Below are 25,955 nucleotides of genomic sequence, written 5' to 3'. Positions count from 1 at the left end.
TAATAAAAAATCACATTTCCAAAAATAAAAAAAGCATTTTATCTTACAGTTATTAATTTATCCAATAGTAATTTCAATTATTGTGGTATATATAAATTATACAGACAACAAAAATTTTTATGTTTTAATAAATCGCTTTTATGCTTATAATAAACCAGGATGGCTTAATATGCAAAATCGTTAACTATTGACTTCGAATCTTCCCCCATGTCATGCCAAAAAAACAGTACTCTTAAAACTAATATAGGACATTTAAATTTGCGCTCACAAACTCTTTTTTTGAACGTTCAGTACTTCACCTAGATCTAGAAGTATTACTACTCTCTAAGTGATATTTGTCGGAGAAGTGGCGAATATATAATAAATCAGCAATTTTAATTTTAATGTCATAAAATTAGTTAATAAAAAGGCTGAGAATCATAATAAAAGAATTTTATTGAATAAAAAGTTAAATACACAAAAAAATAACTTCTTAGATAAGAAGACATAAAACATGTTTTAAACGAAAAAACATGCAAAAAAACATCATTCAGATGAGTGAATATAAAGAATCACCTATAAAGAAAAACCTAAAACACCTATAAAGAAAAACCTCACTTAAGGTGATTCTTTATATCATAAAACATATTTAGTTCATAAAAAAAAGCAGCTTTTTGGTGAGAGATGATGCCACAGTAAAATATTTTTCTACCACTTTAGCCTTTTTAAATTTTTTTGCTTAAGTGGCAGTTAGTGAGTGATTCTTTAAGTAATTTGCGTAATTTAAAAAAAAACAAATATAAAAACTTTCTTTTCAAAAAGAACCCACCCTTTTGTTTTGACAGTGGTATTTTTAAAAAAATGCCCAGTACAGCCGGTTGTTTTCAATACTGCTTAACATTAACTTTTTTCCAAACCTCGTATTTTTTACTATATTTGAAAAAAAGTAGGATGATGTTTCCAAAACAGTGCTTAGCATTCGGAAAGCGTGAACTGGATATGATTGGGGAAATCTGGGAACAAGTATTATGGCTATGGTGGAAACCTGCAAAATAAATTATTATTTTATCAATATTTGCGTTTTGGCCACTTTATTGATAAATATAATTTACCGCTTGCGTTTTTAAAATATCGTTTGCTATGACATCATTACGAACACGTTATTAAAGAGACATGGAATTGAACTGCTGGAAAATACTCTTTAGGCTCTTGTATGGTGATGTCTCTCTGAAAAAATAAGAAACGGATAAGGCTAAGTGGTGTAAATGTAATAATTAGTTAGTACAACGAGTCCTAAAAGTAAGATTATATATTTTAAAATGAAATTGGCAGATCTGGATATGGGGACGCAGTTAGCATATTGACTTTGCAACAATGTATCTCTATGAAAAAATGATGAAATTTTATAATAAAATTAGAAAAAATAAATAAAAATGTAATAGCTTTTTTTAATTATCTCAGTAATCCATTTTCAGAAATTTCTGAACAGCACGAGAATGCACACTCTAAAGGATTCAACTTTTTTACCATTATCCTGGTACTGAGATCCCCGTGTTCAATAAAGTATTCAAATCGTTAATGAGTTACTTGTTACCTACAGATACTGTTTTGAATATTCAAATATTGAATGTAATACATTTTCGAATTTTAGACTTCCTCTTGATGCTGGTACCAACTTACATTAGTACGTCTTACAATGTTTAGAAGGCAAATTCCACAAAGAAAACTCATGTGAAAGAAAAAATCTCTATCCAGCCACATTAGAAATTCTCAATATTTCGTATATTCAATTTTGCAATTTTAGGTATAGACATTAGTAAGGCCCTGGATATACGGGTCTTTTCATCCGCCATATTGGTTAATGTGAGGTGGGGAGCGTGTAACAACACGGTCAATTTTTGAAAGAAATTGTTTATTGTGAAAGTTCTCGAGGGTCTAACGTATTGTGCGGGGTTTGTGCGAACTCATCCATTGATCACAGACCAGAGAAACGTTTTTTTTTGCGGCGTAAATGCGTTTCGTCGTGAGTGCACGATTTCACATATTCAACTTTAAATTGACATGTTACATGTTTTTTCCAATGTTACGAACTGACGTGATAGCAAAACTTGATAATAATGTAAAATTGATCTGCTAGAGATACTGTGTGGAATCGATTTTCTAAATAATATTAAATAGTCATATATTTTCAATCAGACAGCTAGAAATCCTTTTTTAAAATATCCAATATTCGATACTTATAATACATTTCCGAATTTTAAAGACAACAATTGGTACTTCTCCTAGAAGACTAACTAGAAAACTATGTGAATGCAAAATTTAATAACATCCTAAAATCGATCTGATCTTTGTAACTACAGCGTTGAAATCGCCAATATTGTAGGAATCAGAGCGGTTTTGCTAGTATTTTAATTACATTTTAATGCTTCAATAGGCTAATTACAGCATTCCTATTAGACGAATGCCACGCAGAAACCTAAGATAAAAAAATTCGATAATAATTGCAGATAAATCTGACCAGTTTTGTGGATCCCGTCGAATATTTTCCATTTTTATAGGCATCACATGCAGTTCAGTCACAGGTATACTGTTGCCATCTTACATAAAATGAACCAACTATAACATGTTTAGGTCGTTAAGGAGACACAGGATAATTTGATAATATCCTCAGATTGAGACGACCACTGTAAATCCGATTCCATCCAATTTTTGGATTTTACAACTCACTGCTGCCATCTTACATTGCATTGACTTACTACAGCATGTATAGGCGGCAATGCCAACGAGAAAGCTGATTTCATGGCATATATGGTGGTAATATCGTTACATCGATCAGATCTGTTTCGTTTGTTCCTATTTACTGAATGTAGATGTAGGAAGTATTATATGGTGATGTAATTGGGGGTTTATTGATCCTGAAGCTTCTTATGGAAATCAGTTTTTTGTGCTTCTGTCTAATCATGAACTTTTATTTTGGCTTTACCTTGTGAGGATTACTTCAACTTCTCAATTGTTGATGCGCGATACTATAGCATTAAGGATCGATATATGAAGTTTTCTTGTAGGGAACTGTAGCCCTTCATCAATTTTTTTATTCTTTAAGACTAACCGTTTTGCTTTCAAATCTATTGCAAATAGGTATTAACAATAAAGAAAGTCATTTATTTAATTACCGAAATTTGATGCATCATATTAAAAAAGCTAATATGTAATAAAATCGAGACGCTCAGTTCTAGACTCAGTCAGTGGACCGCATTGGCCATTCCATCGGCCTATAACTATATCTAAAAATTCGGAAATATTTGGTTGAGGAATTACCAGACATTGATTTTGCTAATGAGTTGGTACCTAGTATTCTATCTCACTGGAACTTCTGGATTTACTGAATAAGAATAAGGGATATGATATAATCTTCTACGAAGCCTATTTTAAAATCACCAATATTTAGCAAATATCAAATATTTCATTTACGTCCATACATTATCGAACCAACTATAACATCTTTAGCAAAATCAATAATATCCTGAGATTGTTACGACCACTGTACACACACAACACTTACTGCTGCCATCTTACTTTGCGTGGATCTACTACAGCATGTAAAAGCGACAAAGCCAATGAGAAAGCTGAATGTAAGAGGTAATGTAATGATGTAATGGGCGGTTTATTGATCCTGAAGCTTCTTATGGAAATGAATTTTTTATGATATTTGGAATATGCTGAGTATAGATTTTGTTAGCATAAACTTTCATATACTACTTGCCTTTACCTTGGGAGGATTATTTTTTACTTCTCAATTGTTGGGACGCCATAATAAAGCATTAAGAATCGATATAACTTATATATCACTTTCCTTATAAATCCTCTTAGTAACTGCAGTACCAATATTTCGTAGTTACCGTTTCAGCCTTTTACACGATTTAGATTTTTTATAATAATTGTTTTAAAAATCAGTTCCGAATTAACTCTGTAGTAGATTAGTCGTTTCATATTTTAATACAGTTAAAAAAAAACAAGGTCCGTGGCATCACTACAGAATTTATATGAAATTTCTTGTAGGAGACTGTAGCCTCTCATCAATTTTTTTATTCTTCAGTGTGGACAGTTTCAGATTGTTTTCAAATCAATTGCAAAAAATCAAAATAAAAATAACATTTTTTTGATTAGATATTTGATGCCCAACAGATTAAATAACGTTAGATCAGTGGATCGTATTTTCCATTCCATTTTCATGGATTTCACAAATTCAGAAATATTCGGTTGTTGAATTACCGGACATTGATTTTGCTGATGATGAGTTAGTAGGTGATGTTCTATCTCGCTGAAACCTTTTTCTATTCGCTGTAACTTTGGGGTTTACTTAACTAAGATAAGGGATATATATGGCTACTGCCCAAACATTATATAACTTTTTGAGGGTGTTGCATATTTTTCTCTCGTCCAGTGAACATTGTTATCATTAAATTATTCACAAAAATACGTTCTCTTAAATTGATATGATTTTATGTAGATGCCACCATGCGTTGAAAAAACACCCTGTATTGTTAGAAGAATCATAATATATATGGGGTTTTGTTATCAGATTCAAATTGTTTGACGTGACAATGTTTAAAACAGTCCCACGCATATTATGTGGGCCTGGGCCTTAGATAAGATAAATCTGTTGGTTTCTGCTAAAGGCAATTTAAAATAGATAATTAATTTTACATTAAGTATTTTAAAAGAATGATCCATAATTATAAAAGCCGAGAGCCATAAGTACTTAACATAATTTATTTCGGAGTACATTTCCCTTGACCCCTAAACCCGAAATTTACCTATAGAACCAACCACTGCTTGCATTACCCAGAGCGTGTCTGTGTCTATTTCAGAATTAAAAAGTGTCTCCTGCCGACGGCCGGGACGTATGCGCCTGCTCCAGATAAACATTTTTGTTAAGTAACGCAGAAGTTAGTCCAAATATTTTTTACATGTTGGTGTGGTGTCCTTAACTGTCCAACCCCTTCCCGAAAATGTCGGGTGATGTTCAGCCGAGGAAAAGAAAAGACAAAAAGAAAAAGAAAGGTATGAAAAATTTCAAAATTTCATATATTTTTAGACTGGCTGACACTCATATAGCTTTGATTGAAAATCGTAGTGGCGCTATTTTTACATTTTTTGGCAATGTGTTAACCATTGTGAGGTATTTTCAAAAATTGCCAAGCTATATACATGTGCTATACCGCGTACACGTTGTTTAAATCTTTTTTTTCTTGTGACGTTTTTATTTAAAATATTGGATCTTAGAAGAAATAGAAGCATTAAGTGTTTTTTTCATTTTCTGATTTTCACCTCTATATATTTTTACATGATATTTTATTGTTATTGAAAGCGCATTTGAAGTATTATTATAGACCTCTCAAAACTATTAAAAAATCAATAATTATTTAGTGATTTAAAGAAGGAAAGTTCAAATATTAAATCTATGTCCCAAACTTAAAAAACTTAAGAAACTAATCGAAAAGAATTGCTTTAGATATCTTATAAAAATCACTTATAAGAAGGAGAAAGAGAAAAAGTTCAGCATTAGTAATATCATTTACATAATTTTGAGAATAGACTGCGGGAAAATAAAAAAAAGTAAATAGATTGACCATTTTAACTGACATACAACAGAACACTCCGGTTATTTGAAGTTCTCTCAGATCAAAAAAGTGATGAAAGATTATCTAGATTTAAATCAGTCTCAATGAAAGAAAGAAAAAATATAGAAATTTATCAACAATGCTACCATGTTTGCTCTAAAATAAACGGAGATTTTAAACACTGTTTTTATTTTTAAAAAACGTAGTGGCGTACATAATTTGTCCAAAACGTTTAAGTCCTCGTATGAATACCACTGCTTAAAAAAAGGCCTACACAACTAAGAACATAAGCTAAATTTGATAAAAATATCTAGAAGGTTATGATTAAACCATTTTCTTAAAACTTTAAATCGCTCTACCTCAAATCTAACCGTTTGGTATTTTGTGTTTAATGCTGCTAAATTGGTAAAACGCTTTTCAGGTTATTAAAAAATGTTCCATTTTAACAAAGTTAACACCCTATACGGCATATAATTTTACTACTAAGGATAAACAAATTTCAGATGAGGAAATAAATGATGACATAAATATCCACGTTCACAAAGATGGCGGCACCGGTGGTAACATCTGCTCCAAAATTGTCTTCTTCTTCCTATTTTCTACCTTAATTCTTCTAATCGGGCTTATTATAAAGGAAAACCAAGGACTTAATGAACGTGAGTTGTCACAAATAAAATTAAATAATAATAATTGAATATTTTTTTAGTAGAAAGCATAGAAGAAGAATCTCGGTTTTCACAAATTTTCGAAGGATGGATAGAAGAGAAACATACAGAACACGATGATAAAGATGATTATTTCCCCGAATCAGATGAGCATGATGACGGTGAAGATGATGATGAAGATGACGGTTACGGTTCTGAGGAAGACGATCATTTAGAAACAACAGAAGAAGTGGAAGAATCTCATGAAGCTGACGAGGAAGAAGAAGATATAGAGGAAGTTGAAGAATCTGCTACAAGATCTGAAGAGGAAGAAACCGTTGAGGAGACAGAAGAGGATCTTCCTGATAGTGAGGAAGAGGAGAAACAAACAGAAGAAATCAGTGAAGAAAATATTGCAGACAACAGTGAGGCAGTAGATATGTCGGAGGAGGTGGAGGAAAATGAAGAAGAAGCAGAATCAAATAGTAAAGAAGATGACAAGAAAGCTGAAGAAAGTAAAGAAGATAATGAAAAACTTGATGTTGAAGAAGAAGTACAGTCGAAACAAAATATCGAAGATGAGATGGACATACCAATACAGGAAGTAGAAAAAGAAATGACTGAAAAGGTGAGCTTGTTCTCAATATATTATCAATAGGATTTATATACTTTATTTTTCGTTTAGGAAAAAGAGCAACCAGAAGAGAGTAAGGAACCTTCAACGGGTAAGTCATTAAGTTAAATTAATTTGATTTAATATCCATAAATTTCCAAGATAGGCAAAGAGTTGAGTACGTAACATCAGAAAAATATAACTCTTATCAGTACGTGGGTTTATCGGAGAACTGACATTAATAACCGAAAAACTGAAGATACACGATTTAATAGGTTTACATTTTGATTGACGGAATCGCAAACTGTATCAAAGTATACCAAATTGTAGTAGTAGGTCAAGACAGATTTTTGTGCCAGGCTGTGTTCAAAAGGAATGAAAATCGGTTAAGTCGAAATTGACTATATGCCTATAATAAAACGAAAATATCAAAAATTTCTTCCGAAAAATATATGCATATAGTCAATAATTTTAAGGAGCTTATAATCTTTTTTGTAAGTCAGGAAATGCAAGTCGCTAGTAGCTTTTAAATTGTGTGTTAAATTTCGAAGTTTTTGACAATTTGAGGATGTTACTTGCACTTAAGTTTTTATTGAAATATTATATTGATAGGAATTGAATCACTTAGAAAAAAGCAAGTAATTTATATGCCCACAAATAACCTCTTAACTCTTTCTATCATAAATCGAATTAACAATAATATTTTTGCAGTGGCTACAAAAATTGGCGTTGGAATAGCTCTCCTGACTGTAGCATACAATGTTTTCCTTAGAAAACGTTCTGGTCAGTAACTGCATGATTTGTATGTTTATTTGCCTATACATATTATATTTGCTTACTTCTATATTTTGTTTTGCACTAACCTTGCATTTCCTGGTACGGGATAATTATATAAAAGTAATGTAAGCATATTGTCTTATTTTCAGCTGCACTAAGGCATAATATATTTATCTTATTGCTTTTCGTATTGTACGTATTTGTTGCCTGCTTATTTTGTATGATATGTGATTTCTTTTAAACATATTGTATTTAATATAAAGATTCAACAATCAAACCAATAACCCGGACGGTAGAAGACAAGGAACCGACGCCTGATTTATCGAGACGAAACACAATTATACCACCACCAAGCTTACAAGAGATTGAACCGGATTTACCTGAAGCCGAACTCGATGAAGGTGAGCTCATGAGGAATTCCAAAGCTCCACATATTATATAAAATAATTCTGAAAAAGGTTTGCCTAAATTAATTTAAACTCCTAGAATATTCTGGAGATGAAGAGTACAGCGATGAAGATAACATATCCGAATCCCGATCGCCACGAGAAGAATATCAAGAACTACGAACCGCTTACTCTAGGTCGCTATCACCTGAAGGTTAAAACATTAGGTTTACTGTTTTTTAAGAAACTTTTTTTTAATTATTAAGAAACGACTTAAGTTCATACAATAAAATTAATGTTTAAGTGATCACGTGCAATCCTAAAAATGTGCTAACTGAAACTCCTAGGTGACTTTGAAGTCAAAGACAAACACCTAGAACAAGAAGTTTTAGAAGACGAAATGGAAGAACTCGAACCCGAGGAGGAACTAGAGGAAGAATTTGATGAAGAAGTTGAGGAGGAAGAATCTGATCAATACGATGACGACGAAGAGCTTTTGAAACGATTGGAAGTGAAATATGGAAAGCTAGGAAGAGGTATACTAGAATGCCTTTGTTGTGTAGTTTTGTACTGAATTATCTGAATACAAAAACATCAAAATTGTTTGCCTATCTTGGGAATTTTAAGAATTATTATAACATTAGTCGTATCATGATATAATTTGCAGAAGTAAATGTAGGGGATGAGCTACAGTCCGAGTCAGACGGAGAAGATTATGAACATTCAAACATTACCAGTAAAGATGATAGTAATAGCCGAACCGATATTGACGCTGCTGAAGAGCAGCTTCAGAAGGTACTTTTATAATTTTTTAATCAATATCGATGTCGAAGTCTTAAACCTTCTTGTTTCAGAAACAATAGTTTTAACTATCAAAACGCCTTCTTTACCAAATCCTTGAGTTGTTTTTAGCTTAAATGCATTATTTTATTTTGATTTTTTTTTGGATTGTTTAATTACGAGTGATTTTTAACAGTATTTTCAGTACAATTATAAAATCGCCTCACGAGGATTTTCAATTTTTCAATTTTTAATTTGATATTAAGGCCGACCAATTTTTATTATTAATCCGCACATATTTTAATAAAGATTGGTCAAGTTTGTGCATTTTGTTAATAAACTGCCTTTACAGGAATGCTCTATAAGATTTTTGTTTGTTTTTACTAATCGACGTTTTTTCTAACAATCAGAATGCTGCTTACGCTAACAAACTGTTTGATAAGCTGCTTGATAAGTACCCCCTGTCCCCTCGTGTACTCTACGGAAAAGCTAGGGCCTTGGATATTATGGCCGAAGAACACCAAAGCAATGATATACTTAATAAGGCTCTACATTTTTATTCTAAAGCATTAAATGTTCCAAATGTACCTGATACGTTATTTCTCCTCATTGCTGAGAGGTATATTGATAGAGCCACATTTATAGGTGAGTGTTTTCTTAATTACTTACTTAAATGAAGGGAAAATCCAGAATTACATTTTCTTAGTTGAAGAATAACCAAATATTCTTGTATCAAAATTTTTAGGGCAATACAAAAAAGCTATTGGCGCACATTGGCAATTAATTGAGAGGTTTCCTGAAAACGTGACACATTTAAATAATTTGGCTGTTACTTACTTAACAATTAATATGTAAGTGATTATTATCGTTTTATTTTTAAGTGTAAACATGTCATACAATATTTCTCTTTGATAAAACTATAATATATTCTTTTCTTTGTATGTATGTATATTAACTCAAGTTGCATATATACACTTATTTTAGGCTTGAAGAAGCAAGGTCAGTACTCAAAAAAGTCTTAACAAAGTGGCCCGAAGATGGGTTTGCTATGGTTCATTATGGCTTTATATTAAAAATGGCTGACAATGATTTAGAAGGCTCTATTGAATATTTAGACAAAGGAATTAAAACCAAAGATCCTGGTATTGACGGACGATTCTTTTTGTACTTGGGTGACTCTCTACTAAGGCTAAATCGAAGAGAAGAAGCTAATAAAGTAAAAATATTTTGATTCATATTTCAGCTTTTAATTATAATCTACAACGTTATTTTAGATTCACGAGGAAGGTGTAAAACAAAACGTGTTCCTTTCAAAATACCAAAGATCTCTCTATAATGTCCGCAGATTAAAAGGCAAACCTTGGTGGCAACCAGAGGACCTTCCATCTTATCAAGGATTTTTTACAAGCCTTAAAGATAACTGGAAAAAAATTAGATATGAAGGGCTCTCCGCCCTTAACGAACAGGGTTTCTACGAAGACGAAGCTGAAAACCTTAAAGACAAAGGTACTTGGAAGCAACTAGAACTCTTTTCTCGGGGACACAAGTCGAAAAAAAACTGTAGAAAAACCCCGATAACGTGTGGGTTAGTCCAAAAATTTTCAGACGCCAGTAGCTGTAGAAGGGGTCAGACGAAGTTCAGTGTGATACACCCTGGCACGCATGTTTGGCCCCATTGCGGACCCACTAATTGTAGGCTAAGAGTGCATTTGGGGTTAAAAGTTTCTCCTGGTACTTTCATTAGGGTTGGAGACGAGACAAGGTTAGTAAAAATATGTTTAAGCTTAGGCTGGTTACAAAAACCATCAATAGCAGAAACAAAAACTCATATAGTTCGTTATACCTTTAAATTTACAGAAGAATTAAACTGTCTATATGTGAGTTCACAACCAGAACTGCCCATTTAAAATGTGTAAACTAATATGAAATATTCTATTTTCAGGAGTTGGGAAGAAGGTGAAATAATTATTTTCGATGATAGCTTTGAGCATGAGGTGTGGCACAATGGAAGTGAATTTAGACTTGTCCTTATAGTAGATGTGTGGCATCCGGATTTGACCCCTGCTGAAAAGAAAGCCTTAACCTCAATTTAATTACTATTATCGTTTGCGCGTGGTTGTTGTAAATTTATAAATAATGACATCTATATTTTTAAGCCACTTTTGTATAGTTAAATATTCGTTTAAGTTTTTTTGTTTACATTTGAACATTTATATTGTTTATTAAACATTTTAAATTACTACTAATTGTCTTTTTAACCATAGATTTAAACAAAATAATAAGGAAAATCGGAAATTGTGCGGATTTTGAAGGTTGCGGAATTGTTTGTCGGAAAGGGTTGTGCATATAATATCATATACTAGGACAGAATGGAAAGAGAAAAACAAGAAATAATAAATTCCTATTTATTATAGAAAACTTATAACAAATATATGAAACACAGTTTGGCAAATGAATAATCTATATTATTAAATCGCAAATCAATGGCTACGATGAATAAATTAAGATCATAATTTTATATTATAATTTACAAAAATTGCCATACGAGAGGAGCTGTACAATATTATTTACAGTATGTATAAATTTTGGAAGATGTAATATGCCTAACAAATATCCACTTTTGTAGTCTGGGAGGCTGCAACTTTTGTTAACTATATTTTAAGAAATATTTCCTTTTTTTGTAGCTTTTTGATATTTACAAAATATCAAAAATTATTCTATTATAATATATTAAATATTAACTATCAAAATATTAAAAAACCCTTGACGGAGTTTTAATTAAGATCCAATGTTTCAGCTAATCGAGTGGTGACTGGTTCTTATCGTTATTTTCATTTTTCTTTTCATTATTTTCTATTTATCTGGCTAGGACTAAAAAAAATTATAGTAACATAGTGTCCTGCATGAGACATCCTTATACTTGGTTTTAAGATATGTCCAAAAGTTTGATTTTTGTATGGATGACTTTTTTTACCTATTAGAATATGCTACTACTGCGAAAAAAATACGGTAGAGAATACGGAGTGCGGATACTTAAAGCCATTAAAATTATTCTTAATGGCAGAGAAATATTTATTTATAAATATTATTACAAATGAGTATTCAATTTCAACATTTTTATATACAGGTTGCCCTAATATAAAAAAAAGGAATAGAAGTATTTTACCTTTCTTTGAGTCAATCTGTATTTAAAAATTGTTGGGGATACAAACTAAACAATCCAGTAAAACACCAAAACAATCTGTATGAAATTTGTTGCTTATGATAATGAATATAAACAGCTTACGTTATAGAAGACATAGCTTATAATAAGCGTTAGTACAGTTACCCTAAAAATATAAAAATGAATTCTTCAAAATTTATAAAAGGCTTCAAACAAAATTCTTAAATGTTGCAAAAATGGATTCCGAAATATGTTGACAATATTGAAAATTTTAAATATCTGTATTTAATAAAATGATAGGTTAGTCTACATCCGTCTGGATATTGGCGACAATATTACCACTCCTCTACCCTTTATTATGTAACATCCGTGCTAACTTCCTTTTTCTAATATTTATTTAATGATGTTCTTTAAAAGTTTAAAAAAAATAAAGGTCATACTTTTTTTTGAAGACATTATCAAAAATACAGGGTGACTGAGATCAAATTTAACTTATTTCACCACAGAGACAAAAAACAGCAACTGCAGCGTAGAAATATTTTGATTAAAAGGCTTATTGAAGGAAATATGGTTCACAATATCAGAGGTACATGTTAACAGAAGTTGATAGTCTTTATTTTCATTTCGGTATTCTATACATTATAACAATACTATATTATCTTTATAAATTAATCGTATTAAAACAACTAAAAGAACAAACAAGACTTGAGCATTACGAAATTTAATTTTTTTTAAGAAAAATTTTAGGAAAACACTTGAAAGATTTTTTAATTTCTCTATAATACTTCTTTAAAATTATTTAATTCCCTCGAAAGTTAAAGACTTTGGTAGCCTAGTAAAGGCAGTGAGGAAACTGTGCCTCCCGGACTACTAAAATAGATAACTACGTAAGGCGTATTAATAATTTTCTTAATATATGCTATACGCAATTTTTAAGTAGTTTTTGTAATCCTGGAGTGCTGGAACTTTTGATGTGGACTTTAACCAAAAAAGGATTTTCTGATAAGGCGCCAAGAGTTTTGATAGATCTATGCAGATGCTAATATCGTCAGCGAATCACGTGTTAAATGGTTAATAAAGGGTTTAAATGAAGTGATAAAATCCGTTTTCGTTCCGTTTCGTGTATTTGTTGAAAACTAAAATACCAAACAACGTTGCACAAGAAAATAAAATCATTCTGCTAACATAGCAAAAAGAATATAAAGAACTCCTCTAATAACACACTCTGATTGAAGAAAAACTGAAAAACAAAAACAGTTGTTTTAGGCTTATTTTACTATTATACACATATTTTCAATAATATTGCCTCAACTTAAATGTTGTATGAAAAGTAACATAAAAAGTGACTTTTAAAGAATTAGGTTTCATTTCCTGCAATTTGTATGTGTGTAAGACCAAAATAAAAAGGCGCTACGCGCTATCACTTTAAACACTTTCAATGATATACTCAGCTGATAAAAAACGGTGATCCTAAAAAAACTAAAAAAAAAACTCTTTTTTACATCTGCCCGTAAAAAAACTTGACAACCTGATCCAAAAGGAAATGATGCTGGATAAACTGCCAAATAAGTTTTAAGTTGACCGTTTTTTTTGCATCTGAGTAAATGAACTTCTCATTACTCAGTAAGTCCTTCGTATCAGGCCATCTTATTTACAATTGACGAGTGCAATGTACTTAATTGATTGGCCCATTTGTCTAAAGCGTTATACCTGAAAAAGATAGTTTTATAAAGCCACGACCATAAAGCTGAATGAACAGCTAATTAATGTATTAAATTATTTATTCTAGATAAAATAATCTAAATTCCTTATGACAAGAATTTAGCATAAAACATTTTCAATAAATAAATACTCATATTGGGTCATTTAATAGAAAATAAGGAAAGAATAAAATAACAGCGAAGTATTATCATAACTAACAAACTACTTATCCCAATTATAAATATCTAATTTCAAGCTCAGATATAGGATTCCTTCTCTTAGAGGGTCTCCAGTATACATTTTTAAAAAACCTTAGCAGTATAACAAAACTGTTTCAAATGACTTAAAAAGAAATGAAACACGAAGTCTCAGTCTAAAAACGACAGGTCAGAACAAACATATCTACAAGTAAACAACAATTTCACTATGGATTTCTAAACTGTGTAACGCAGCAAGACACATACTGATCTTCTAACTCTCGTTACCATAAGATTATGGCATTTTTGTTAACAATGGATAAAAATCAATAAATTCCAAATATAACAATATCGGGACATAAAAATGTATACTTATATCGCCAACGATGTTCATCTAGCGTTATTTCGAGTGGTTACTTCACTGTATTAATGTAGTGGACCTACTGAAATTGTCGTTCATTCGTAATTACATTTGTTTTAATTTTTTTGTAGGTCTGATGCTTTATTTAAAGTGAAATAGTTCCGTTCGTTTCGTTTCGTTCCGGTCTGTTTTGAATCTTACGTTTTACTATAAGTTTCTTGAGACTGATGTTTCATTTTTATTTTAATTTTAACGAGGTCCGATTGAAATTATGGACGACTTCTTTCTATCTAAATGACTGCTAAATAAAACATTTGACAACAGGATTAAAATTTATTAGTATTTTGATTTACTTACCTAGCTGTATTAATAGTTGTTCTTTCTAAGAATAGGACTTGGTTTACTTGATCGATTCTACCTTGAATAGTGCTACAAAATAAAATAGGTAATAATTCATTAATTTTCAATCATGAACATACAAACATACTTATCTAATATACATGCAACAAGTAAGCTTTCTACTTCTTGAACATCAATATTCAGTTCTGTCGATATAAATGGAATTTGTATTCTAGTATAAGGCTTGATTAGCTTTATTAGGACTTGGGTTCTAATATTTCTCAACAAGTCTGAAAAAGAAATTGAAATTTAGAGATTATTGAGTCAATAATTCAAAGATGCAAATCACACTTTTAATATTAGGCTTATTACCTTCAATATGCTCTCTGATAAACGGATCATCCATAATGTTTTGTCTGTTTTGCTTCAGAATATACTCAAATTCATTAATGTCATTGTTTTGATAAGCAGTTACTAAATTCGTCATTGCTAAGATTTCAGGGTCATTTTTGTATGGCTTGGCTTCTTGAGAATCAAATGGATTTATCCCAGACTTCATTAGCCTAAAATCAGTTATCATAGAATCAACCATAAATTACAAAGATTACTTAGTTACTTACATATTAGCTAAAACCAAATATTTTAAACAAGTTGTTCTCCTGGGACTGCCTGATTCATCATAATTTTTAAATGCCTCAAAAAAATCTGTATGTGCTTTCTCAAACTCACCCTCTCGAAGGTGCATTTTGCCCCCACATTCTAAAAAAAAACGACAATGAAAAAATTATGTGTTTTACCCTGAAATAATACAATCTTACCTCTTATAACTCCCATGATTAATGGATGAGGTATAGCAGACTTTATATGTAAGGACTGCTCATACAATGTCTTCAATTTCTTATTGTTCTTCTGAGCAGTGTACATTTGAATTTCTAGAGCATAAATCTCAAGCAATTGGGTGCCTTTCTTCAGATCATCTTCTCCATCATCCGTTTGGCATGACTGATGCAGCTGCTTAAGTATTTTGGCCAATTTATTAAAATCTCCTCTATCATAGTACAGTTTGCCTAGTTTAGTATTTGTCTTAAACCACAGCCGATCATTTTTTGCATCCTTTAGTGCTTCTAAAGTTGTTTCATAAAAATTTTGAAGTAACTCCATCTTAAAATAATATAAAAACTTGTAAGCAACACAGATAGTTTACTTCCAATCTGATATCAGCATATATCAATGAAACATCGAATCAAATCAATCAAAAATCAGGCTAAAAGAAAAGGATGTCATAGATGTGTTGCTTGGCATGTTTTTATTTTTGAGTAGGTTTCTGTGATAAGTATATGTGAGATTTAAAGGACTTTGTGAAACTTTGGAGAAATCTTAATTGCTTAAGCTCTTTGAGGTGTAACATTGTCAAGTAGGTATGTCCATTTTTTTTGCAATAAAAGTAGTGTCATTTTCTAATTTCTAAAGTAATGATAGTAGTCTACCCAGCGTATTTGTGGGTGAAAACTATCTGAATTCTATATTATATATTTGATATTGAAATGTTTAGTAAAAACCTTATTTTGCATTATTAAAAATCAAGTTAAATAAATTTATTTTGTGTATATTATAAACGGATATTATAAATAGTGGCTTTTTGGTTTTTCAAATATTTTTATAAATTCGTGCAAAGATATTAAGTTTGCACAATATAACCCTTACACATAAAAAAAATTAAAAACGATGTCTAAGTAAATTTGTTGGCAATATTAGTAATTATAGATACAGTAATGGCCAACAAAATAAGAGTATTAGAATAATTGCTAAAAACCCAAGGACTTCTTTTTGCCCTAATCAGAATTTCTAGCATTTTCTTATCAATAAATTCGTCTTTTAAATACATTCCTCTGGACAATAAATATTAATAAAAAATAAGAGTAAAAAAAGAGTAACACTATTTAAATTCGATATTTTTGTTATCAGTCTTCAACTTCTTTTTGCGATCTGAGCTCTATCTAAATTTAGTGAACGACATGCAATTTTAACAATGGGCCGCACAAAACATCGTACTCCTGAAGAAAGGCGCTTAATAATTCAGTTAAGCAGTGAAATTAAAATTTACGCGTATATTTGCAATGCTCTAAAAAGATCGCCCTGTTTGATTTCTAAAGTTTTAAGGGAACTCGAGGTCGTCCAAGAAAAACAATGACCCTAAACACACGAAAAAGATCGTAAAACCGTGGTTTACCAGTAAAAAAGCACTTTTAAATTGGCCATGTCAATCGCCTAATTTTAATCCGAATAGAATCCGAACCTTTGGAGAGACTAAAAACTCGAGTTACGAGCGAGAAAACTTCAAATGCAAATATTTCATGGAAAGAAATTAAAAAGGTTTGGTATTCTATAACCGTACAAGAAAGGTAATTGAGTCTGTCCGTAGAAGGTGTAGCGCCGTTTTGAAGAAGAAAAGTCGTGCTTCTAAATACTAATGATTATCTTATAAAATGTTTACATATTTTTTTAGAAAAAATATGTTTTAGAATACTGTAATTTTTTTATCCACTTATATTATTTGAATAAAATATTTTAATTTTGTCACACTAATAAAAAGATTATGTTTCGATATGGCCTTAGTGTCTTATTTTTATTTAAGACCCTTCCTGCTCTTCAAGAAAATTAGTAAGTCATTATCATTAGTAAGTCAGTAAGTAAGTAAGTGGTTTGGTATTCAATGTTTCTAACTAAATCTAAAATCAATGGTATTTATCTGAACAATGAACCCATCATCCTGCCACCCTTCAGTAAGTTTTTGGGTCTTTCAGTAGACAAATCTCTTAAAATTTGAAAACTGTGCTGCAAATGTGTGCAAAAGAATTTCGTCTGGTGGCATATTTTGTGATTATTGAGTCCCTTCTTTGACATGGAATCTACTTCTGGGGTTCATGCTCAAATTACCTTTTTAATTCACTATTTGTCAGAAAAAAGCCCTTAAGAATCTATGTGGAGCTAAGCCTCATGATTCTTGTCGCCCTCTGTTCCTAACTCCAAATATTTCAACTCTTTATTGTCTTTTTATTCTCACAGTTTGTTTAGTTTTTAAATGAAAAAACATAAACTAGAATTATCTAAGCATACATTCATACTCTGAATTTATATATACTGGTAAAAATGTATTTAATAATCATCCAAAATTTATTTGAAAACAAAGAAGTTTCTCATTAGTAAAGCTCACTATAGTTTAAGGGAATTTTTTAATGATTAGCATTGAAGTATTCTTTACAATTTATATTTTAATCTAGTTTTTTTGTAACTTATTGAAATTTCTGTTAATTATATTATGATATGGCTTTAACAACTTGTACATTTATATTCACAATAAAGCATTTTATGAATTTGAGTGTTTATTATTAAAAATAAAAAAAAAATAAATAAATCACCCTTCATAAAAAATATATCTTGCAGTTTTTTCATCATCAAAGGTGCCACAGGCAGAGCCTTTCAGGGAAACATTTGATAATAATAATAATAAGCCTTTGTTTCCAACAGGCATATTGCCCAATAACAGGAAATTGATATACAATATATAAACAAAGATGCACAATTCTTAATATTTACAAAAAATAGAATAGCTAGTTGGTGATTGCAATATTAATTCCAGTTTTGATAATACCAATCAATTAATGCACCAACAATCACATGGAGAGGGAAAACATTTATAAAGCACAAATTACAGGTTTTATTAAACAAAGAGCACATTGTAATCTAAATAAAATGTTAGAGCAAGGCTTGATGGATATATACCATCAAGCCTATAAGCCAAATACTGAACAAAATCTGTTAAATCAATATGGAAATGATATAGAGTACTGCGAGATACCTAACAAAACAAAAAAACAATAATTTAAATATAGCTTCAAGGGTAACGCTTTCAGAATTTCTAATTATAACCCAAACTTTTTCAAAGCTGAACTCACAATATTGCTATTATGAAGTATAAACATAGAACATTCTGAGTCGAAGGTAATCCCAAGGTAGGGTAATTCTGATCAAGTCTTTTCAAAATGGTATTGTCACCATTGACAATGGTATTGTAGTAGTCCATCCATAGTAGTTGTAGATGATAGGAGATCCTGATCTAGAATAAGTAACCACTATACATTTAGCAGCATTCAGGCCTAGTCTGTTGTCAATACACCAAACTTCCAGGTCATTCAAACAGTTCTGAACAAACAAGCAATCCATAAAATATTGATCTTAAAATATAGCTTTAGGTCATCAGTGTAAGTGAGCTTATGATATTTGATTAAGGTAATTAGCTCATTGATAACAATATCAACAAAAGAGGCCCAAGGTTGGACTCTTGAGGCACACCTGAAGTGGCAGTAAATTTTTCTTATTAAAAGCCTTCAAAATGATTAAATTTTTCAACAGGATATAATGATTCATTTGGTCAAATGCCTTTTGGAAATCTATGCAAATAACATCAACTTGAGTATGTGTGTCAATTGATTTGCAGCTACAGGCTGATAGACATGACAAGTTTGTAACACATGACCGCCCAATAAAAAACCAATGCTGAACAATAATTGAATTATGACCTTCGAGATAGATGGTTAAATAAAGACTGGTGCAAGATAATTTTAAATAATTGAAAAAAAATAGCAAAGTACTGAAGAATAAACCTCAAAATAGAATATTGGTGGAGGCAACTATATGTATTATATATTGCAATAAGTGGTGAGCTAGACAATTTTAAAAAAGGTGTAAGTACCAAATATTTGTTATTAAAGCATGAGCTGGAACTAAGCATTGCTTTCTCAAAATGTGGAATGCACACTATCAATACCTTCATATTGACCAATCTTTTTTTCATAGATGCTAATGCCCTTATCTATATGACATACTATACCACACCATATTTAAATTTCTGTTTAAATGTCCCCTTATGAGTTACTTCATTGTACTTATAAATTGTTCTAGTAATCATATCTGGTAATGTAATTAATGTTGACAATCAAATTAGTTGTGAATAAAATTTATTTTTCTGTCTGTAGGAGTAAAATATATACTAACTATATATGTGTTACTTAATATATATTTAATAACATACATCTACCTAAATATGAAGAAGAAAGAAAGCTTTATTGTTTCAACAAATAACATTGTCATAAACAAAGCACAAACTAGGTATAAACTACAATAAATCAAACAAAAGCACAAATTTTTACAAAAAATGCAAGTTTAAAAAAATATATATTAAAAATTAATTCAAAGCTCAGAATTATCCTCTAATTACTCTGACAATCTATAGCCTTCCCCAGCACCAATAGCTTTAATTCACTTACAAATTTATTCTTGCCATTAATTTTTCAAATCGAATAATAAAAAAAAAAGCATTTGAAAAAGAGTCTCTCCACAGAAGCAAATGCCATATCATAGATGAGACTCAATGCCCTCACAGCATAGCAACCATGAGCTACCCTCTTTGCTATCTCACTCATGTGCCTCGAGAACTTTAATGTTGAATCAATCCAGATACCCAAGAACTTGTGAACCTCCTGAACCTCAAGAGGTTCAGATTTCAAAGTATATTTGTCTTAAAAACATTGAGTGCCAGCAAGTTAGCCTTACACCAATCTGCAAGAATATTCAGGTCTGAGCCAATCATTAAATGTAGATCCTCCTTTGATGTGTTGTTCCACAAGACAGTGGTATCATCAACAAACATAAAAAATTTTCCAGAAAAATTAAAAACAATAAAGGTCTCAATACAGAACCTCGATGCACACCTATAGGTTGAACTTTTGAAGGGCTATTTTGTAACACCACTGCCTGTGATCTATCAGAGAGATAGGATGTAAGCCGTCTCAAGGAAACAACATGAAAATCATAAAACTCAAGCTTGCGCATCAGAATTTGTGATCAACACATTCAAATGCCTTAGTAAAATCACAAAATATGGCTGCCACTGCACTAACCTCATTGAGGCTTAGATAAAGCTGTCTTAAAAATTAAAAAATTGCATTGTTTGTACTTACATTGTTTTGAAAGCCAAATTGTGATGTTGATAAAACCTGATTTCTCTTAAGAAAATCCAGCATCTGACTCTTGATGAGTTTTTTGGACAATTTTTGAAATCATTGATTGGTTGATAGCTGGAGGGAAATTTGGAAAAATCACCTTTTCTTGAAAAGAGGTACAACCTTGGCCAATCTCAGACTACTAGGAAACATACCCAGATTAAAACTTTGATTTACATTTTCTGAAAAAAAAACAGTCAAAACAGGAAGTGCTTGCAGAATTTTAATGGAAATACCATCCCATCCAGAACTTTATTTCGAATCATTTGCATTACACTTATTATTTCTGTTGAATCAGTGGGAAACAGAAAAAAGTTGGGAAGATTGGGTTATCCATAAAATTTAACAGGGTCAACAGTGCCTGAAGATGATAATATAGCTTCTCACATTAGCAGCAAGAGAGATGTAAAAATCATTAAATGAAAAAGCCTTTAAATTTTCATTAAATGAAAAAAAGTATATGGACAAGATCCATCGCTACCCATTAAATCCCCTACAACACACCACCTCTCAGTCTGTTATTTTTAGTGCAACTCAAACAGTCATGTTATGGCAAACAATACTTACATTTCTTGATGTAGAGATATAATCCAATATTGAATTAATAGATTTTTCACTATGGTTTCTAGTGACAGCACTTTTTATATAAGTCAGAAGCTGTTTGTACCTCACCATCATTTCATCATAATTACATAAACGAAAATTAATTTTAATCATCTGTTTCAGAGCTTTAAAGCCCCATTCCCCTTTCTCTCCTCCTTCTAGGTCTAGTACTTTCTGAAATGATGATAGAGCAGCTTTTGGCTCCTCTTCTTTAAGGGCTTTGCTGTTATAGTACTGGTTCTCCAAGTCTACATCTGGTTCGGAGTTGCTGTCTTCAGAGTATTCCTACAAAGTAAAGTAGAAAATTAGAATTCCTATTGTATTATTTACTAAATTTTGCTAGACGGCCAATAGAAGTGGGGTTATGTATGGTTTTTCCTTTATCTTAAAAAAGCATCTACTTACCAGACCATAGTCCTCTTCATCATCGCACATAAAATCGTCGTCGGACATTTTTCCAATTACGCCCTACAACTAGGAAAGATGGTATTTTAATAATTTTCCCAAACAAATTAAGTTTTTCTTTAACTGTCTTTAGCCAAGCCACAGATGCCTTGTCGAAACAGACCTGTCAAATCATTGCCGGGTTAAACACAAACAGATCAAAAATAACTTTATTTGACAGGTCATTCAGGCATTATTATCATCTGAATAGGTAAAAAAATACCATATTTTAGAATATTTTAATCAGCCTAAAATAAAACAATTCATTTTTACCTAAAAGCAATTTTTTATTGCTTCCTCAGAAGTACTAGGGTAAGCCCAGTTCACAAGCATGCGGAACACTAATCGCAAGTCAAATTCGTATTGGTTGGATTTGAATCGGTAACATGGTGGCAAAATTTCAAATATTAAAATCTGGTGGGCCAGAAAAAAAGACTTGATATCAACATTTAGTGAATTGCCTTAGAAATACTATGTAAATTTCAACATGTGTGACATATTTTAATATATCCACGAGAAAAAGATGTGCTAGTCTGTAATCTTATGCGTTGCGATTTACCATATCACCAAGCGGATTAAGCACTATAGAGAACATTAATTTAATTACTATTAATTTAACCACCAATTAAATTACTATTAATTACTGAAATTTTGGAGAGGTCTCTAATCGAACTTGACAGGCCGCACTCAGTCTTAGAAGTTTAATGGGATGATATCGCCTGCCTTGGGTCTCCCGAGTCGTGCCACAAAGATCTATTCTTGGTGCACCCTTCTTTACCTTGGATCTTAGTTATGTAGAAATTTTAAATACTCATGTATATGATACTCATTTTACCTCTTTTCATCCTGACAACTGCTTGGAAACTAGTGACCAGAAGTCTTCACATCGTTTAGAAGATCGGTCAGTTGTTAATGTGTTGACCACAATTTCTTAATCAAGTAATTTTGGACGTGATCTGGGCCTGGAGCTTTCCAGTAGGTTTACAGCTAGGCAGCTTTCTTATTATGTTCCATCAATTCGTTAACTGAAAATAGTAAAAATGCCATTTGACTATATGTTTGACACTTTGCTCATTCTTTATCCAGCCATTCAGTATCGAGGTTGCTAGGTGTTGTTAATTGAGAGCCCCAGAACTCCTGGATGTTTTCTTTAGTGGAAGTTTTCTTTAATGGCAGTATTTGTCGGGCAGTGTCGTTGATCTTTCGATAAAATTGCTTATCTGAGTGTTCAAAAAGTAACATATCTTGTTTCTTTTTATTATTGAATTTACCCCTGAATTTGCGATCTGAAAAAATAGATAATTTCTATTTAAGGGTAAGACTGTCTAAACGTTGTTCCGGTGTACAGTTTTCTGGGTCTTGCTGTGTATGTTGTTGGTTCTGACGCATTATTTCCTCTATTATTTCTTGTACTTTTCTGGTTCTGATACCTACGATGTATTCCTTAAGCTGGTCAATATCTTTTCTAATATGTTCAATCTTTTTTAGTAGTCTCCTTTCCCATGGCCGTGTCGGTCTTTCATTATGAGTAGTACTTTACTATATATTTATTATTTTTAATCCCAAGATAGCTATAGAGGGGATTATTAGATGAAGCTGTTTAAGTGTCGTGACTATAAGAATATAATCAATTAAGTTGGCAGCATTAGGAAGAATAACCAATTTGCGGGAGGAGGTTACTCTAGAAAGAGCTGGTCTTGTTGAAGGTTTGTGGCTTTATACTATGCCTTTGCCCTTCTGAACTCGTGCTAAGTTTAGAATCCACTTCATCATTATGTTCATTGTTCTGGTCTTCATTTTTTGTTTCTTAATTTATTATCACTTTTGATAACGGTGCCTGGTCTAGTGGGTCTAAATTATCTTCCGCTTCTGCTCTCTCTTGGTCGCCATTGTCCTGCAAATTGTCTCTAACTTCGTTTAACGCTTGTTAATCATTCATTTCTGCTGGAATTTCCCTTCTAATAGAGTTAATTCGGGTTTCTGGGATTAAGTTGATTTTAAGAATGATGCGATATTGGCCAAGGACTCTCTGTTTAGTCTTGTTCATATCTGGAAATTTTCGGCAGAATTCAATATGTATAGCTGCTATCTGTAGCCAATCATCTATTGTCCCAAATTTGTTAAAGAAACGTTAAAGAAAATGCGCATTATATATTCATTCATGGCTGCCTTTTATTTTAAGCGCTGTCTCGGTAACCCTGTTTGAGTGAGCACTGGCTGAGTTTCCTGCGCAACACCTTCAGTAGGTTGGCTTCTGGTTGGTGTTTGATGACCTTGTGCAACTTGGGGCTGTGCTGGAGCTATGGTTTCTTGTATGACAGGAGCCCGCCTCCTCATCACTTTGCCACTGATGGCAAGGTGCTGAACATCTAGCACTAGCTACAGACATGCCCTGGCATTCCCCAGGTAGGGACCGGTCCCCAAGGTTTCGACTGCTCTTCATTTTCATAAGTGTGTGCCATCATTTAACCCTGGTTGCTGCCTGTTAGCCCAGATTGCTCCTTTAGTCGCCTTTTACGACAGGCAGAGCATACCGAGGGACTATTCGTTGACCTCGTGATTTATTATTATTATGATTATTTTGATTATTTTGATTATTATGATTATTATGATTATTATAATCTTGAGGATTTCTTGCAACATTAACAGAATCCAAATAGTATACATAGAAGCTAGAAAAGCTTCCTGCATTTAATTTTAGTTTTTTGTTAGTATATTTAATTTTTAAAAGTTCGTTATAGCAGCGAGATTTCTTCAGCGAAGAAATATGGAATTCTCTGCTTTGGATATCATATACGTCATGAAAGTTTTAAACAAGTAAAGCAATACATTTTTTTTTAATCTTGCTGTATAGACTTTGATGTTTTACACCCGTACCTATATCATTCATACCCTATTGTTTGATCACCTGCAACAAATTTCAGATAATTCATTGCTGTAATAATTTTATCTTGTGAAGCTACTAAAGACCCTTTCATTTGGGGGGAAAATCTATATCGAGGTTATCGAGTAGTTCGACGCTGGGGTGATAACGTCCAATCTATTCGTCTATGCATCAAATTGTTGATCCAACTTTGTATCTTATCCTACTCAGTAATGTGATGGGTTTGTACCAGAACCTCCGGAAGTTGAGTTGAATTGTCCGCTTCACATATTATTCCATGTATTAAAGATGTTTCAGCCTTCCTAAAAAAGAATGAAGGCAAGGTAAAAATATGGTTAGCTTGCTAGTTGTTTGCTTATATTTGCCATTTCTCTTCTCCCTCGATATCAAGATGATGTATTTTTCAATCGTGTTTAAAGAAATTAATGAAAAAGTTAATAATATTATACGTATTTAGGGTTTTAAAGCCTCCTGCTACATATATTGGTTTTTAGAAGGCATCTCGTTCTTTAGGCGAACTTTTTTATTAATTTATTCCGTATATATCGTTGATTCATGGTGAAGCAAAATCATAATAGGCTTAGGGAATCCTCCAAAATATAACCCTTTGCATTGGGATACCGCTTGTTTGAATTCTACTACTAGTGGGGAACTAAAGGTTATTCAATGTCCGATAAGCTGCCACTGTCGATTCTACAAAAGAAATGTTGCGGATATATATTATTTATACTAGGCAAGTAAGTACAAAAATAAGCCGTTGAAGTGACACCGCATCAAAGGCCTTTCTTTAGTCGATATAGGAAGCGAAAAACATGACTTGACTTGATGTATTCTGGCTTCTGCACCTTTGGGGCAATTTTCCGGCTCTTTAGGTAGTGTTCCGGTTTTGTATGGCTCAAACCATTACCGAACTTTTACTTCGATTAAGTGCTATGCTTGGAGTATTTTTAGGATTAACATAACCGGTGCTACTATTTCTTAACTAATCTTGTATAAAGATGTCGTTGCAAGATATTAATGAATGAGGCAATGCAGCATTGTTGACACAAACAGGTATATTACCTACTACGTTTGCTCTGCCGACAGGGTTATGGTGTATATTCCGGTTTGAAAGACGCTTGGCATTGTGCCTAATGTAGCATTGTGTTTAATTGGAAGTCTTTGGAGTATCCACTGCAACCTAAACCTGTTTTAGTTTTGGAAACCTCCGAATAGATATTAATAATAGCCGCCATCCGATTGGTACCAATGCCTTTTATGTTGATTGTGTAAGGTTTGTTGAAACTTTTGTTTGTTTGGTTGGCGAGGCAAGGTCAACTCGAGCCTACAGTATACGAAGCGAGTTTGTTATTAGATGTTATTTTCCTCTTTTTGCTTAGCAAGAGGAATATGAAAAAG

The 25,955-nt window shown here is 32.0% G+C and overlaps 2 protein-coding genes across 7 annotated transcripts in view; one reads left to right on the top strand and one right to left on the bottom strand.

Moving 5' to 3' along the window:
• LOC126749184 (aspartyl/asparaginyl beta-hydroxylase) overlaps positions 1-11,043 on the top strand; it is a 64,492-nt gene extending 53,449 nt beyond the window's left edge. Inside the window, exons 2-15 of one of the 5 annotated variants that reach the window (XM_050458866.1) lie at positions 4,851-5,043; positions 6,107-6,259; positions 6,313-6,875; positions 6,933-6,972; positions 7,572-7,643; positions 7,901-8,038; positions 8,124-8,237; positions 8,371-8,559; positions 8,691-8,818; positions 9,214-9,448; positions 9,549-9,654; positions 9,788-10,019; positions 10,078-10,565; positions 10,746-11,043. In XM_050458866.1, the coding sequence (XP_050314823.1) occupies positions 4,992-5,043; positions 6,107-6,259; positions 6,313-6,875; positions 6,933-6,972; positions 7,572-7,643; positions 7,901-8,038; positions 8,124-8,237; positions 8,371-8,559; positions 8,691-8,818; positions 9,214-9,448; positions 9,549-9,654; positions 9,788-10,019; positions 10,078-10,565; positions 10,746-10,896 (2,661 nt within the window). In that variant the 5' untranslated portion in view covers positions 4,851-4,991 and the 3' untranslated portion in view covers positions 10,897-11,043. Of the gene's footprint in view, positions 1-4,850; positions 5,044-6,106; positions 6,260-6,309; positions 6,876-6,932; positions 6,973-7,571; positions 7,644-7,900; positions 8,039-8,123; positions 8,238-8,370; positions 8,560-8,690; positions 8,819-9,213; positions 9,449-9,548; positions 9,655-9,787; positions 10,020-10,077; positions 10,566-10,745 lie in introns of those variants that run through there. The other 4 variants (XM_050458865.1, XM_050458867.1, XM_050458869.1 and 1 more) reach the window with 4 other exon arrangements.
• On the bottom strand, positions 418-21,905 carry LOC126749185 (COP9 signalosome complex subunit 2). Of its 2 annotated transcripts, XR_007664919.1 has the most exons (9): positions 21,635-21,905; positions 21,194-21,514; positions 15,383-15,725; positions 15,185-15,323; positions 14,937-15,127; positions 14,713-14,854; positions 14,583-14,654; positions 1,092-1,206; positions 418-1,024 (listed from the first exon to the last, which is right to left on the bottom strand). XR_007664919.1 is itself a non-coding variant. In XM_050458870.1 (8 exons), exons 1-8 carry the CDS (start codon positions 21,680-21,682, stop codon positions 13,604-13,606), a joined length of 1,329 nt encoding a protein of 442 aa, XP_050314827.1. In that variant the 5' UTR covers positions 21,683-21,902; the 3' UTR covers positions 11,193-13,603. The 2 variants fall into 2 exon arrangements, 1 of the variants encoding a protein (XP_050314827.1); XM_050458870.1 differs by lacking the exons at positions 418-1,024; positions 1,092-1,206 and adding an exon at positions 11,193-13,676 and having other exon boundaries at positions 21,635-21,902.
• Between the last annotated feature and the right edge of the window lie 4,050 nt (positions 21,906-25,955).

The sequence above is a fragment of the Anthonomus grandis genome, chromosome 22 (genome assembly GCF_022605725.1).
Source record: "Anthonomus grandis grandis chromosome 22, icAntGran1.3, whole genome shotgun sequence".
Lineage (NCBI taxonomy): Eukaryota > Metazoa > Arthropoda > Insecta > Coleoptera > Curculionidae > Anthonomus > Anthonomus grandis.
This window is presented reverse-complemented; position numbering and strand designations above follow the sequence as displayed.